Genomic DNA, 17,178 nt, shown 5'->3' with positions numbered 1-17,178 from the left:
AAATCTAACCTAACCTGGAAGTTTATACAGCTCTTCCTAGTGAGGGGAACCCAGTGGGCTGCCAGGTTGTCTGGAGTCACCCTGGAGCCTGGGAGGACGTTGTAGGCCTAGAACCCATTTGATCTTCCGCTCTGTATGAATTGCATCAAGGCGCAGCACAGCGCAGATGCAGAAATTTTCTGTTTTGCTTCTTATGGCTTCTGATAGAGATAAATCAAATTTTTTTGCATGCAGAAGGTTCCAGGCCAGCACTGGCGGGCAAGCTTTTCAGCTGGAAGGTCATGCCTAGGTCACTGTTTGCTTTTGAGGGCTCCCAAGTGGAACACTGGTTCTTCCTGTCTCCTGTGCCAGCATCCTTCTGACACTGGAAACAGGAAAAGTCAACATCCCAACTCGGAGTGCCCAACAGTGGGCAGAGACGGCAGATGTAGCTTGCTATCTCACTTTGCCGCTCCTAATAGCACTTGGCCCTCAAGTCACTTATCAGTTTTTGGAGCATTGGCCCAGTAGCCAGTCTGAAGTCTAGTGAACCCATGATCCCGACAAACTGCTAAGCAGATTGAGGATCAGATGAAAAGCTTTTCACAGGCCTCCAAAAGTAATTTCAAACTAGACAAATACTTCTTATATCTCATTCTGCAGAAAGCAGCTGTCTTTCCAGAGAGATTCTAAACACAATGCTCATTGCCCCACCCCACCCCCTCTGCTTCAGGGTTCACGATGCCTGGCTGTCAAAGCACGTGGGTGTTGACAGGAAGTCTCAGACGATGCCCGCCCTTCGAAGCCGCGTCGGCGCCATGCAAGCCCGCCTCCAGCACCTGAGCAGCTTAGACAGCTCGTTCACGCTCAATCACAGTACGTACGGGCAAGCGGTGAAGACTCACCGCTGGCTCCCACACCCAGTTTGTGGCTTGGCTGCAGCGCATGGCCTGCTTCTCTCTCTGGAAAGTTCCAGACACTTGTTTTAATGGCTTATATGACTTCTGTTACTTTTTAATTATTTTTATTGTGTTGTTTTTATGTGCCTTGAGCAGGTTTCTAGACAGGTGGCATGTAAATTTTCTGAATAAATAAATACATGTTTCTGTTGTATCATCCCTCTTGTGGCTGTGTCACACATTACAGAGAAGAGGGATCATTGCATTGCTACCTCTGGTCAGCTGTACCTTTCCAGTAAAATCTGAAGGATATTCATCATGTGTCTGAAAATGCACTTAGAAGCCTTGGCCAGTTGCCGTTATTCCACTTTTAAAGATGGAACTCCAGGTCTAGTCAGTCCATGGCGGAACTGAGACTTGAACCCAAGCCCTGGTCCTGGCACATTGTAGCCACTGGACTAACATGTGGTCCTTTCCAACCACCATCATCCTCTGCAAAGAACCTTTCCTTCGATACCTTATAGGCTCAGAGTAAAGTCTGAGCAGCAGTGCTTGTGAACCTGTCTTCAGCCTGCTTTTCTTCCACAGATGCTGGCACCTCAGAAGCAGACATCATGCACCAGGCTCTGCTGGAGGGCAACACAGCCACAGAAGTGGCTCTGACTGTCCTGGACACCATTTCATTCTTCACCCAGTGTTTCAAGGTATGTGTTGGATTCTCTGCAGAGCATTTCTTTTGCCCTCCCTGCTGCTGGATATGGTTGATTTCTTTCTAGGTGATTTTAGATTTTCTGGCTCCTTACAAGCCAGCAAAGCACACTATACTCTCGGCCCTACAGACCTATACGGATGGGCTGTTGCTTGGTTGGAGAGCATCTGCTTGGCTTGCAGAAAGCCCCAGGTTCAATTCCCAGCATCCCCAGTTAAGGACCAGGTAGTAGGTGATGCAGAAGACTTCCACCTGGGACACCGGAGAGCCGCTGCTAAGCCGAGTAGACGATACTGTGATTCAGTACAAGACAGCTTCATGTGTTCATGTAACTAGTGGCCCATTTTACTTCATCAGAATCTGTAGCAGCTTTGTGACTGTGACATCAAGCGGGTGATGTTATGTGGTCCTAACTGGACCCATCTAACGAGTCCTATATCTGTTAACCTATATGTTCCAAGTGTACCTAACTGATTAAAGACTTGATATGGCATATTTTTCACAGGGAGGAGTGTACAGTATGATGTGGGGAGGAAGGACTCACTTCAGATGGAGGAAGACTTTGAAATCCTCTTCACCGGATCCATGTCAATGTTCTTGACCCATGGAAAACTAGCATGTTTAGGGGGAAATGTTGTTGTGCAGCCTTCTCCCCAGTATGCTACTCTTCTATATGCAGGGAGATTTTAAAGTAAGCAAGGATTCTGACAAGAGATTCCTGACCACTTTTGGTGTCATTTATGGCACAGAACACAGCCCCATAAAAACCAATCAAATAAATGGTATGAAATGATAGAAATAGTTTTGAAAGTAAAATTTAGATCACAAAATTTAGATTTTCTGGCTCCTTACAAGTCAGCAAAGCACATTATACTCTCGGCCCTACAGACCTATAGGGATGGGCTGTTGCTTGGTTGGAGAGCATCTGCTTGGCATGCAGAAAGCCCCAGGGGCACCCAAAGTAGATCCCCTGAAATATCTGTAGCAGGTGGGTATGCTCATATGGGAGCAGGCTGTCCATAAGATATGCTGGTCCTACGTTGTATAGAGCTTTAAAGGTCAACAACATTACCTTGAACTGGATCTGAAAGCAAACTGGGAAATGGTGCAAGACTGGAGTAATATGGTCCCTACAACCCACTCCAGTCAACATTCTGGTCACAGTACTCGATACCAGTTGTAGCTTCTGGAGTCTCTCGAAAGGTAGCCCCAAGTAGAACTACATTGTAGTAGACCACGAAGGAAGTCCAGGGTTGCTATACAGAGGAAGGCACTGGCAAACCACCTCTGTTAGTCTCTTCCTTGAAAACCCCATAAGAGGTCGCCATAAGTCAGCTGCGACTCGACGGCATTTTACCCACACAATCTAGGTATTACCAGGGCATGCACCACAGTGGCAAGATCTTTTCTGCCCAGGAGGGGTTTTATCTTCCTAAAATGAAGATAAGTATCTGAGGAAAGAGGAGAGAGAAGGGAGTTAGCAGAAGAGAAAAGATAAAGTTTTCCATGGACAATTCTACCAACTATTTTGTCAGATTGCACAGAGAAGCCATTGAAATTCATAAACATCAGCACAACTTTAACAGAAGAGAGTTTAAGAATGAATAAGGCTTGGCATCCTGTCCTGAAAACCTCCAGACTAACAAAGACTACAGTCCACAATAGCCATGCGGATTAGCTTTGGATTCCACATGTTAACAGATCACTTCAGGATACTATGGTTCCACATTAACCTACTACACCCTCATTAGCACATTATCTTGATACTTACAGGACAATGATTAGCACATTACCTTTAATACTTTGCAGGACAATGACTCAGCTCAAACCCAACCCCCTTCTGACTATATATTACTCTTCCTATACACTTGACACTGAGAGACACTGTCCTTCAGTGTTACTCCTCTGAAGATGCCTGCCACAGTTGTGGGCGAAATGTCAGGAAAGAAAATACCAAGACTACGGTCACACAGCCCGGCTAGCCTACAAGAACCGATTTGGAAAGTTAAAAACTTCTCCTTTGAAAGAATACTATTCTTGCTTTTCCTGCCAGAAAATATTCTGATTACAGTGACTCAATAACAAGGAGGCCTTTCCTACCAGGGATCTCATTGTACATCTGAGTAACTTCATATCGTTGCTGCCCTTTCTGTCAGTGATTACAGTAACTCTAGTGTAACAATTGTAATATTACTTATGCCATTAAAGGTTTTTTTCAAGGTTTTCATATACAGTAACTCTAGGAAATCAAAGTTGGTTGTGCTCCTGTGAGCTTCAGGATATAACTGATGGATTAAGGGGGAATCTCTGAAGTGTTTTTTCCCCCCTTTCAGTATCTGCTTCATCCAGTTCCTGTTATTGAGGGGATATCAGCCTTTCATATTGTTGTTCCTTGTTTACTTAAAAATTAAACTTATTTAACATATTAATGTCATTTATCCTGTGTGGTTAATAAGGTCGTTATTATGAAGCAACGAAATGTGTTAACTGTAATAGGTTTACATTTTGTCTGTGTAGTTTTCCTTTGATCAGTTTAGACTAGTGGTTCCCAAAGTGGGTGGTACCACCCCCCTAGGGGACGGTGGAATTACCTAGGGGGGCACTAAGAGGCAAGAGGGCAGCAGGGAGTGGGCCTCTTCAACTGTGTTGTTCACTAATTTACAATAAAGCAAGCTATGGCACCATGCTGGTAAATTTGATGGAAACTATCAGAATTTCCCCCCTGACTTTGAAGAGCTGGTACCACTGGATTAAGTTCATCAGTTTTGTTGAATAAATTTCGGCTAAAAAGTTTTAATTTGATTTTGAACAGATGTGCAATTAATTGTTACTGTTTTGAAGTTTTATTATTATTATCTTCTTTAGTGAGTCATGCAAACCCCTATTTTGAATAATCCTTTTTATAGGATAGGGTAGGGGGCACGGGTTGAGTTTGTAGAACTAAGGGGCGGTGGCCCTAAAAGTTTGGGAACCACTGGTTTAGACTATGGGCTGGAGCTAAGAATCTGGCCCACTGGTTGCCCTAACCTGTTATATTTATTGTTGTTGTTATACTAGCTGGTGTGTTGTTGGCAGCATTTGGGTTACGCTCTTTCCATCTGCAAGGGGAAGGTGGGAGGGGTAAGGTGAACACAAGAACATCAAGCATTTTTGTTTATTTGTTTTTAAATGCTTCTGTGCTACCTTTCCACTCAATTCAGTGTTCCCAGTGCAGTATTTATTTATTTATTTAAAACCATTTCATTTGTGCCCGTCACTAGAGCTGCCAATTCTAGGTTTGGGGGCAGAGTTTGGGGGGAGGGGCCTCAGCAGGGAAGTGATGCCATTGAGCCTACCCTCTGAAGCTGCCATTTCCTCCAGAGGAATTGGTCTCTGTAGTCTGGAAGTGTAATTCCCAGAGAACTTCAAGCCCCAGCTGGAGATTGGCAACCCCGCCTATCGCAGACCAACCTTGTGTCACGAAGTCCGGATTCAGCCATTAATGTCATGCAACAAGAAGTGGTTTGAGGTTAAGGTCCACACACACATGTATTTTGTTTGTCAGCTGTATAAATTGTTTAAATCCATAATCTAAAAAAATAAGGTTATCTATCCGTTAGGCTAAGACGGATTGTCAGCCTGCCTCTCCACATCTGTAATGTAGGGCCGCAGGTGTTAAACCAGCCCTCAAGGACTGTTGCGAGAAGTGGAAAGCTCCATCAGGTGTGCAAGTATCACATATTGACTTTCTGAAGAAAGTAACCCTCTCCTTGTTCCCCAGAACCAGCTCTTAAACAATGACGGCCACAACCCACTGATGAAAAAGGTGTTCGATATTCATCTTGCCTTTCTTAAAAACGGACAGTCCGAAGCAGCCCTCAAGCATGTATTTGCTTCTCTAAGAGCGTTCATCAACAAGGTAGGGAGGGTGTTTATGTGTGTGCATGAGAGAGAGAGAGAGAGAGAGAGAGAGAGAAAGATCTCCCTGAGAATAACAATAGACAGGGCTGCAGGACATATTCTGTATCCCAGTTTTCTACAACGGAGTCCTGACAATGTTGGCTTTCTTGTTTAAAATTAAAACCTTTCCACCCAATTTTTCACTTCCCTTGGGAAGCTTGGAGCAGCCTTCACTGAGCAACAGAAACTGTTATATTGTTAATGGGAGGGAGGGGAACAAAATAATGTTTAAAGTGTTGTGCATCCCAGCTTCGTAGTACAAAAGCAGGGATATAAATATAATAATAAATATAATGCCTTTCGGCACCAATCAGAATGAGCCCGTGTGTTTGTGACTTTGTTTTTGGTTTTTTACACTGTTAATTGCAATATATCCATGTGTCGATCAGCTAGGTGGTGCCATCTTTAAAATGGAGCCGGACCACTCACGAGGGGGGTTGGATTGTGCAACAGAATCTGCTTCTAGCCCACAGTTGATTAATTGGGCAGTAACACAAAAGTTACCCACTCCTTATTTCAAGTATCAGATGAAAAGTATTTCTGTTAACATTTTGTGAGGCAGAAAACAATGGCTTTTTCTGTTTTTAACCCTTGGCCCCCAGTTCCCCTCAGCCTTTTTCAAAGGAAGGGTGAATATGTGTGCTGCCTTTTGCTACGAGGTCCTGAAGTGCTGCACCTCCAAGCTCAGTTCAACGCGGAATGAGGCCTCCGCCCTTTTGTACCTCCTCATGAGGAACAACTTTGAGTTCACCAAGCGAAAGACCTTCCTACGAACTCACCTCCAGGTCAGTGAAAGGAGAGAAAAAGGGAACTGAAAACAATTTTCTTGAGCCAAAACAACTTTCTTGAGCTCAGCTCTGCAGATAGATTAGTGTAAATCGTTCTGATAATTTCCTTCCTTCAAGTGATGTTATATCAGTAATTAAATGGGGCCAGGAAATTTACTCGCATACTGGCCTGCTCATCAGTTGAAAGGTTCAGCAGAGACCGTTCTCTGCATTCCTCCATCCTTAGCGGTCTGTGGAAGGGGTCACCATGCGTCGGTTACAACTCGACAGCACCTTCTTCTTGACTAAGTTGCTCTTTATTTTTAAACAAAACAAACTTATTGGTAAAAGGTAAAGGTCCCCTGTGCAAGCACCGGGTCATTTCTGACCCATGGGGCGACGTCACATCCTGATATTTCCTAGGCAGACTTTGTTTATGGGGTGGTGGGCCAGTGGCTTCCTGTCAGAGGTTGCCTTTTGGTTCTTCACTGAATGTCTTCTGAGTCCTTGCCTAGCCATGCTTGGGCTGGTCCGTACAAGCTGTCAGGCTCTTGACATGAGTTTGGCCAGTGTTTGCATTTTGCTTTGATGTACGTTTGCTCTGTTATTCCCGCTCCCTGTTCCATTCCCCCTCCCTTGCCTTGGCCTTGAGCGGCTAATGAGCAGCACCGTGTTTAGGCTCCGTCTTCCTCCTTCCTGCCAAGCACCGTTATCTATCCCTTTCCCAGGCCGTTTGAAACTGCACCTGTGATGTAATCCTTCTTTTAAGTTATGCCTTGTAGCCTGGCTCGTCATTAGCAGCTTTGAACCTGCAAGTTACCTTAGCTGTACCTGCTGCTTCTTCAATAAAGTTTACCTGCTTCTGACTTGACAATCTGAGCGAGTGGCTTTTTGGGAATTGCCCAGGTTGGCTGGAGAACCTAACATTAAGCTGCTAATGACGAGCCAGGCTACAAGGCATAACTGCTAATGACGAGTGGCTTTTTGGGAATTGCCCAGGTTGGCTGGAGAACCTAACACTTCCCCAGTTATCTTCCCTTTACCCCCAGCAAGCTGGGTACTTATTTTACCGACCTTGGAAGGATGGAAGGCTGAGTCAACCTTGAGCTGGCTACCTGAAACCAATTTTCGTTGGGATCGAACTCAGGTCATGAGCAGAGCTATTGACTGCAGTACTGCAGCTTACCACTCTGCGCCACGGGGCTCTTCTAAACTTATTGGACATGCTGCTAACTAGTGTTTATGTGACTTTAACCTTTGTTTGAAGTGTTGTGATTTTACTCATGTGTTTGTTTTGTAAGCTGACTGGGAAGCCACATACTATGAGCTTCTTTTTTTTGGCAGGATACAAATCTTTTATATAAATATAAATAAATGACTCCAGTAAGAAGAGGGGATTGTTTGGGATTTAATAATTCTTAGCAAATAGTGGTTTTGACTGGAGGTTATTGTTCTCATAGTGCAGCTGGAGGGGGCGGGGTTTGGGGCCTGTGTGCAACTGGTTTTTCTGAAGGCCAACTTAGACAATATGCGTGACACAAATCAGGTTGAGGATTCCCTGATCTGACTCACAGTCACTCATTACATTGTCGAGGAGCTTACATTCCCAAACTCTCCAGGGCCCAATTAGGCTTGGGAACACTTGGAGAGGGAGGATGGGTTTCAGCCTTCTCTCCTGCTCCGTTTTCTTTCTGGGTTGGGTACTGATAATTGGATTTGTTAGCGGAGGTGATTTCCACCAGCAGAAGGCAGCTTCTCCTGTCACAGAAAGCATTGCTGCAGGGGAAGTCTCCTTTTGACTGGAGGAAAGGGCCTCCTAACAGTCCAAACCAGCATGGTGTAGTGGTTAAGAGCAGTGGTTTGGAGCTGTGGACTCTTAATCTGGAGAACCAGTTTTGATTCCCCACTCCTCCACATGAACGGCAGATGCTAGTCTGGTGAACTGGGTTTGTTTCCCCACTCCTACACATGACGCCAGCTGGGTGACCTTGGGCTAGTCACAGTTCTCTCTGAACTCTCTCAGCCCCACCTACCTCACAAGGTGTCTGTTGTGGGGAGGGGAAGAGAAGGTGATTGTAAGCTGATTCTTCCTTAAGTGGTAGAGAAAGTCGGCATATAAAAACCAACTCTTCTCCTCCTCCTTCTTCGTCTCCTCTGATTCATAGCTGAAGTTCCTTAGCCCTTCTGTGTGTGTAAAGTGCCATCAAGTCACAGCCAACTTATGGTGACCCCTTTTGGGGTTTTCATGGCAAGAGACTAACAGAGGTGGTTTGCCAGTGCCTTCCTCTGCACAGCAACCCTGGTATTCCTTGGTGGTCTCTCATCCAAATACTAACCAGGGCTGACCCTGCTTAGCTTCTGAGATCTGACGAGATCAGGCTAGCCTGGGCCATCCAGGTCAGAGCTTAGCCCTTCTACTCAACCACAATTTTTATGATACTTTGTACAGGTTCTGTTTATTGTACAGTCAGAAATGATGCCTTCTTACTCAAAAGTAAGTCCCACTGATTTCAGTACGTAGGATTGCACCTTTGGGTGCTTAAATAGATATTGGTTCTTGTAGGTTATCCGGGCTGTGTAACCGTGGTCTTGGAATTTTCTTTCCTGACGTTTCGCCAGCAACTGTGGCAGGCATCTTCAGAGTAGTAACACTGAAGGACAGTGTCTCTCAGTGTCAAGGGTGTAGGAAGAGTAATATATAGTCAGAAAGGGGTTGGGTTTGAGCTGAGTATTGTCCTGCAAAAGTATTGTCCTGTAAGTATCAAGATAATGTGCTAATGAGGGTATGGTATGTTAATATGGAACCATTGTATCCTGAAGTGATCTGTTAATGTGTGTAATCCAAAACTAATCTGTATGGCTATTGTTGAATGTTGTCTTTGTCTGGAGGTTTTTCAGGGCAGGAAGCCAAGCCTTATTCATTCTTAAACTCTCCTCTTTTCTGTTAAAGTTGTGCTGATGTTTATGAATTTCAATGGCTTCTCTGTGCAATCTGACAAAATAGTTGGTAGAATTGTCCAGTCTTTCAGTGTCTTGGAATAAGACCCTGTGTCCTGTTTGTGTCAGTCCATGTTCAGCCACTGCTGATTTCTCAGGTTGGCCAAGTCTGCAGTATCTTTCATGTTCTTTTATCCTTGTTTGTATGCTGCGTTTTGTGGTCCCGATGTAAACTTCTCCACAGCTGCAAGGTATACGATATACTCCTGCAGAGGTGAGGGGGTCTCTTTTGTCTTTTGCTGATCGTAGCATCTGTTGTATTTTCTTGGTGGGTTTAAACACTGTTTGTAGGTTATGTTTTTTCAAAAGTTTCTCCATCCTATCAGTGACTCCTTTAATAAATGGCAAGAATACCTTTCCTATGGGAGACTGTTTTTCTTGAGTTTTCTGATTTTTGTTTGGTTCAATGGCCCTTCTGATTTCATTCTTGGAGTAGCCGTTTGCTAGCAGTGTGTGATTTAGATGGTTAGTTTCTTCCTTGAGAAACTGTGGTTCACAGATCCGTCTTGCACGGTCCATTAATGTTTTGATTATTCCTCTTTTCTGTCGGGGGTGGTGGTTGGAGTTTTTGTGTAAGTAGCGATCTGTGTGAGTTGGTTTCCGGTAGACCTTGTGACCTAACTGAAGGTTTGATTTACGGATGACAAGGGTATCAAGAAATGGGAGTTTACCCTCAATTTCCTTTTCCATGGTAAACTGAATGTTTGGATGGATATTATTAAGATGGTTTCTTGATACCCTTGTCATCCGTAAATCAAACCTTCAGTTAGGTCACAAGGTCTACCGGAAACCAACTCACACAGATCGCTACTTACACAAAAACTCCAACCACCACCCCCGACAAAAAAGAGGAATAATCAAAACATTAATGGACCGTGCAAGACGGATCTGTGAACCACAGTTTCTCAAGGAAGAAACTAACCATCTAAATCACACACTGCTAGCAAACGGCTACTCCAAGAATGAAATCAGAAGGGCCATTGAACCAAACAAAAATCAGAAAACTCAAGAAAAACAGTCTCCCATAGGAAAGGTATTCTTGCCATTTATTAAAGGAGTCACTGATAGGATGGAGAAACTTTTGAAAAAACATAACCTACAAACAGTGTTTAAACCCACCAAGAAAATACAACAGATGCTACGATCAGCAAAAGACAAAAGAGACCCCCTCACCTCTGCAGGAGTATATCGTATACCTTGCAGCTGTGGAGAAGTTTACATCGGGACCACAAAACGCAGCATACAAACAAGGATAAAAGAACATGAAAGATACTGCAAACTTGGCCAACCTGAGAAATCAGCAGTGGCTGAACATGGACTGACACAAACAGGACACAGGGTCTTATTCCAAGACACTGAAAGACTGGACAATTCTACCAACTATTTTGTCAGATTGCACAGAGAAGCCATTGAAATTCATAAACATCAGCACAACTTTAACAGAAAAGAGGAGAGTTTAAGAATGAATAAGGCTTGGCTTCCTGCCCTGAAAAACCTCCAGACAAAGACAACATTCAACAATAGCCATACAGATTAGTTTTGGATTACACACATTAACAGATCACTTCAGGATACAATGGTTCCATATTAACATACCATACCCTCATTAGCACATTATCTTGATACTTACAGGACAATACTTTTGCAGGACAATACTCAGCTCAAACCCAACCCCTTTCTGACTATATATTACTCTTCCTACACCCTTGACACTGAGAGACACTGTCCTTCAGTGTTACTACTCTGAAGATGCCTGCCACAGTTGCTGGCGAAACGTCAGGAAAGAAAATTCCAAGACCACGGTTACACAGCCCGGATAACCTACAAGAACCAATGAACTCTGACCGTGAAAGCCTTCGACAATATCTTAAATAGATAGTTTGCAAAAGTTATAATATTAATAACACCTACTACAAAGTACAGGCTGAGAAGAGGAAAATAAATTCCAAAGTATTTTTAGCCATAAAACATAAAACGTCGTACTGTTTGGGCAGTTTTTCTTACTTTTTGGAATGTCATGTAAAAGAGTGTAAAGTTTGGAACACCCCACCCTAGTTTTCTCAACTTTATTTTCAGCCAGGGTGTAGGGGTAAAGCACACTTTGTTTTTCTGAGTTAAAATCAGAGGCACATGTCATTCTCTAGCCCCCAAAGAGCACTATATGTTTTAAAATGTGCAAATATACAGTAGTGAATCTTGCAGATATACAGAAAGCAGCCTCCTCTGAAGCAGGTAATCCTGCATATCTGCATTGGGGGTCATTAGTACCTGAATCAGAAACGCACCAGGATCATCTGCCTCTCTTCCCCCCTATCCCCAATAGAGGCTTATTCGTAGGCCAGATGCATTGAATCATGCATAGATACAGCAGCAAACCTATAGTTGGGTGGGTACTTTGGACTCAGAGAAGGCTTTGTTTATTTCATAAATAATGCTGCAGCATGCTAATAGATCTTTCACAGCTCATGGTTGGAATTTATTTAAAGCATTTTTAAACCAAACCCTCATCTACAAGTCAACTAGGGGGCTTGCAGAAATGAAAAAATTGAGAATTATAATTCATAGCAGGAGTAACTCTAAGCAGCCTCCCTGGGATTTTCAGATGGCAGCAGGGATGGCGTTGTTTATATTCTGCACTCTCGTTTAAAAACCTCACATGCTGAGCAGCACGTGCATCTGTTCACAATTGGCACCAGGTGAAAAACAGGCCCTCTGTTTTCCCAACAGATCATTATTGCTGTGAGCCAGCTGATAGCTGACGTCGCGCTCAGCGGAGGATCAAGGTTCCAGGAGTCACTCTCCGTTATTAATAACTTTGCCAACAGTGACCGGCCAGTGAAGGTAGGTTTCTTTTAATGAAAGACAAACAAAGGCTCACCCAGCCTGGCAACAAGGCCCGTGTGCTTCAGTAGGGTCTACAGAACACACGCACCGTCTCTCTGTCACATCCATGAGGACCATCATATTTTGTTTGCTTGGAGAGAACAGCAAGGCCCTTTGCCAGAGGCAGGCCGAACATTAGTAGTTATTGGGTAGCAGTCTGAGAGGATTCACCTCCTCTTCCTGCTACGGACATTTGGAAGAGGCTCACCTGCAGTTCACTCTGTGACTGAGGGCTCCCCAAGGAAGTCCTGGGAGCACCTGTTCAGCAAAGCATGGCACGTGCGGCTAATCAGTAGTCACATTTGGCATAGCAAACCTCACCCTGCAGAGTGGCAGCATGATGTGTTTGAAGCAAAAGGTCCAGATGTTACCCGTCTCTCACCACCACACAGCCTTTTCCAGCCAAATACCAGTTTCCAATGACACAATAAATGCAGGCAAGAAAATGGCTCCCCCCAAGAAAGTTTGTTTTGTTTCCAAGGAGGTACAGTCTTCAATCTGGTGCTTGTTGGCCCTACTACTACTAAACTGCACTGTTTTATTTATTTACAGTAGGTATAAGTCGCCTTTCACCACAGAATAGTTTACAGCTATTTAAAGTTTAAAAAGTCAAACCAGTTACCACTCTTGATTTCCCATGCAAAACATATACAGGGCTTTCATAATAGAAATGAAGGGATGGAACACTGTCCAAAGAGAACGAGTATGATGTAGTGATTAGAGTAGGACTAGGAAGCTCCAGGTTCCAGTCCCTTCTCAGACATGAAGCTCACCAGCTGACGTTGAACCAGTCATTTACTCTCACCTGGCATGCCTCACAGGGTTGTTGTGAGGGCACAGTGGAGGAGGGAAACCCATGTGTGCAACCCTGAGTGCCCTGGAGGAAAAAACATAATAGATAGATATTAATTCATAGAGAATCGTGGCCAGTGGTGGCTTTCAGCTTAATCTCATCAATTTAGGTTCGTCAATTTATGCAGGGTAAGGCTACCTTTGCTCCCTCATCTGGATACATGGATATGATCTGTAGAGGGCAAATGATACTACCTTTTAGTAGAATGTCATCCTGTGTGGGGTTTCTTTCTCAAAAAAACAATAGCAAAGTCTCTATGTATAAGGAAGGAACAGAGATCAATGCATCTTTTTTTGAGGCCTGGCATTTCCTTTTCAGCAAAAAGCCATTTCCTGCCTACCGCTCTGGTGTATCTTCCTAAAATAATACTGCATTTTCTGACATGATGTGTACCGATGCATAGGAGGGGTTATGCCTAGGGCTGTATGTATTCTGTACAACTTGCTTATAGGTGGAGAATGTCTTTCTAAAGCTTGGGAGCGGGGGGCTGCTTGCCAGAAACCATAAAGGTGTAGCTGTTCCATCTGGGACTGTATGAGCTTGCAAATGTGCAAAGGATGCACTACAAAAACTGCACAAGCCGGCCTGCTGGTCAGGTTCAGGTTCCTCTGCATAACTATTTCTCCTTTTCATGGAGGTCAGGAGGAGAATCTGTTGCACAAAACGAGCCAGTGTTTGCAAAAGCTTAATTTTCATAACTTACACAGGTTGCAGAATTCAACTTGTTAAAGAACATTTGCTTATTTACTTCTTGGGCAGAATCTCTCCCTCTTTCTCCTTCCTCCTCTCCTGCTGGGGTACATCCTGTCCCAATCATAGGCAGAGAGCAAAGCATGAAAGCCAAACTTACCCCTACTTGTCCTGGAAATACACACTCATTCAGAGACAGCCTACACCATATTACTTAACTGTCTCTACCCCTCTGCTTGTCTTCTAACTCAGCCTCTTTTATGTCAGGCAACTGCTTTTCCTTCCGAAGTCAAAGACTTGACCAAGAGGATTCGGACCGTTCTGATGGCTACGGCTCAGATGAAGGAGCATGAGAAGGACCCCGAAATGTTAATTGATTTGCAATACAGCTTGGCCAAGTCCTATGCCAGCACGCCGGAGCTGAGGAAGACGTGGCTGGACAGCATGGCCAAGATCCACATCAAGAACGGGGATTTCTCCGAGGTAATCACCTTGGCTGTCCCCGGGGTGCCTTGCTGGAAAGGCGCAGGCATTTGTTAGCAGCCCTAACTCTTTCCTTTTGGTCCTTGTTTCGCAGGCCGCCATGTGCTACGTTCACATTGCAGCGCTTGTGGCGGAGTTTCTGCACAGAAAAAGTAAGTGTTTGCTGCTGTGCAACAAATTGGAGCAGAATGACGCATAAAGGATTGTTTTATGCCCCAGGGTTCTTTGGGGGTGGTTATTTTTTTTCTTTACTAGTTGCGCTATCTGCATCTCACATGCAGTGTTCCCAAGATGTTCTTGTTATTCTAACAGGTGGATTTTGGATTCTACCAGTGGCCAGTCAGAAGCTAGAGTTGGCCCCCCTGGAAACATAGGAGAAAAGGAAGCCAGGACCCAGGAGAGATAGAGCTACAGCACAGTATTTCAAGGAGGAGAAAAGGCTGCAGCTAAAGAGGGGGTGGGGCGAAACAGCCTTTGTTCTGTTGAGAGCCGATGTGGTATAGTGGTTGGAGTTTCAGACTACAATCTGGGAGACCTGCCATTGAAGCTTGCTGCATGACCTTGGGCCAATCACACACTCTCAGCCTAACCTACCTCATAGGGTTGTTGAGAGGATAAAATGGAGGAGGAAGGAATGATGTAAGTGGCTTTGGATCCCCAATCGGGAGAACAGCAGAGTACAAATGAATTCTGCCTTCATGGGGCAGGTTAGAAGGAGCTGAGTGGACTTCAAACCAATTTGATCATAAGAAAACATGAAAAGGAGGGAATTGCTGGGCTCTCATCATGGACACAGAGGACTGATGGTCAGAGCATCGTGAAAGAGCAGCCACTGCAGGTGTCAAGACACCCTAGTCTTCGCCCACACACACAAACTGCAGAATATTATTGCAGAATTTCTTACACAGTAAGCCTCTCAGGATCATTTGCTTCAGTTCCTAGCTCATCGTTCTAGGGATTGAGAGAGAAGTATTCTGTTATTAGATGCTTGTGTCAGGCTTGAATACTTGGAAGAACATTGTTAAGATAAGGGTGGTTAAAAAAATAAATTTTGTAACTTACCAGCTGTAGCAAAATTTTGGATGCAGGAGCTAGCATTACCTGTTAAATCAGGACTATGCAGAACTGTTGCCATTTTGCATAGATGATTATAGATGTACTTTAGTCTGTATAGAGAAGAATTCATTCAGCTGAAGATCTAAAATGGTGGGAGAAGCAAAAGTGTTTGGGAAATGTACATAATATTTCAGTCATTTTAGAATGCCTTCACTTTGGAATTTAGGTTTTATCAACTTTGTTTATTCTTCAGAGTTTTATCAACTCTGTTTATTCTGGGGGGAAATCTGAAAATAATGTATATTTTAAAGAGAAGTGGGAACCCTGCCAACAAGTTGACCCAACCACCTTTTTTGCTGGACGTGCAAGAGAGTAACGAACAGATCGGCTAGCCTTCTTTGGCTGCCACATGGGACTATTCAGCTTCCTAATATAGAAAATGATGCTTATGGCACTTTATTTAGCAGCCAGCCCCTTTCATTTCAATAAACCATATTTTTGCACTACGGCAACCAGAATTAGTGCTCAGAACAGATTGTGTACACATCCTTCACAAAATGCAGCTTTAAAAAAATTCATTTACTGAAGCATTTTATCCCATTTTTTCTTGCTGAAAACAGCAAGAATTAATGAATTGTAGCCAGTACTAGTGACACACAAGTGCCTGGAGAGTTTTTAGAGCCCTGAAGCTGCTGATAGGTGGGTAGCAAAGGCAGGCAGGTTGAGAAAGCACCAAGAATTGCCATTGGGCATGAAGTCCTGCTCAACCCCCCCCCTTTTCAAACACTTTGATGGAGACTTCTGATTTGTTTTCTCATGTGTGCTTTTGAACAATTAGGGATTGAAACTTGGGGTCTTTTAAAAAAAATGAAATCTGGCACTTGTGTGCTCCTTGCTAGATAACTAGATGCCATGTTTTGCAGGACAGCACATCAGATGGATTTTACGCAGATAGCACTGGATGCAATAGATACATTTTGGGGGCAGCTGTCAAGTCACAGCTGACTAATGGCAACTCCGTAAGGTTTTCAGGACAAGAGACGTTCAGAGGTGGTTTGCCGTTGCCTGCCTTCATGTCATGATCTTGGTATTCCTTGGTGGTCTCCCATCCAAGTACTAGCCAGGGCCAACCCTGCTTAGCTTATGAGATCTGATGAGATCAGGCTACCTTGGGTAATCCAGGTCAGGGCAACTGCATGGATAAAATGTGGAACAGATTGAGCAACTGACCCCAAATGTGTGCCTTCTCTCTCTCTTTTCTTCAACTGCACCTGGTCTGTAGAGTTATTTCCTGCTGGATGCTCATCCTTCAAGAAAGTTACACCCAATATTGATGAAGAGGGTGCAATGAAAGAAGATGCTGGGATGATGGATGTTCATTATAGTGAGGTGATTGTACAATTTAAGGAGGTTAGATCTTCAAATAGCCATGCTAAGGCATTCAAGCTCCATTTGGTGTGCCTGATTCTAATGACTTAGCCATTGATGGGGCTGCTTAATAAGTAAGGGGGCATCTTGGTGCAGTCAGTCCCTTGCTCCTCTGTATTCCTTGCCTTGTTCTGTGTACTCCAGAGGACCTTTGTTGACCTCTGTCTCCAGCAAAGGGTGATGCTTCTAAACAAACGGAACTACATGGCCTTGTTCTGCATTTTTGTCTTTTATCTATTAAAAACCATCAACTAAGACCTCAGCAGCTTCCCTTTTTCTGCATCCTCCTCAGGAAGTCCTGGTGGAACTGCTGGAGCAGTGCGTTGATGGCCTGTGGAAAGCAGAGCGTTACGAAACCATTTCGGAGGTTTCCAAGCTGATAATCCCAATCTATGAAAAACGGCGTGAGTTTGAGGTAGAGGTTCTGAAGCCGATTTCCTGATGAGCAACTGTGGAAGGAAGATGGGAAATCTTCAGTAGCCATAAAGTATATTT

The 17,178-nt window shown here is 44.1% G+C and overlaps 1 protein-coding gene across 1 annotated transcript in view; it reads left to right on the top strand.

Moving 5' to 3' along the window:
* DOCK11 (dedicator of cytokinesis 11) overlaps positions 1-17,178 on the top strand; it is a 123,966-nt gene that overhangs the window by 91,292 nt on the left and 15,496 nt on the right. The window contains exons 38-46 of the mRNA XM_056858946.1: positions 713-855; positions 1,467-1,582; positions 5,348-5,485; positions 6,129-6,311; positions 12,018-12,131; positions 13,984-14,199; positions 14,294-14,351; positions 16,538-16,644; positions 16,976-17,098. Coding sequence (XP_056714924.1) covers positions 713-855; positions 1,467-1,582; positions 5,348-5,485; positions 6,129-6,311; positions 12,018-12,131; positions 13,984-14,199; positions 14,294-14,351; positions 16,538-16,644; positions 16,976-17,098 — 1,198 coding nt within the window. The remainder of the gene's footprint in view (positions 1-712; positions 856-1,466; positions 1,583-5,347; positions 5,486-6,128; positions 6,312-12,017; positions 12,132-13,983; positions 14,200-14,293; positions 14,352-16,537; positions 16,645-16,975; positions 17,099-17,178) is intronic.

Source organism: Euleptes europaea, chromosome 13 (assembly GCF_029931775.1).
Source record: "Euleptes europaea isolate rEulEur1 chromosome 13, rEulEur1.hap1, whole genome shotgun sequence".
Taxonomy (NCBI): domain Eukaryota; kingdom Metazoa; phylum Chordata; class Lepidosauria; order Squamata; family Sphaerodactylidae; genus Euleptes; species Euleptes europaea.
The sequence above is the reverse complement of the archived record's forward strand: the minus strand, read 5'-3'. Positions and strand labels throughout refer to the sequence as shown.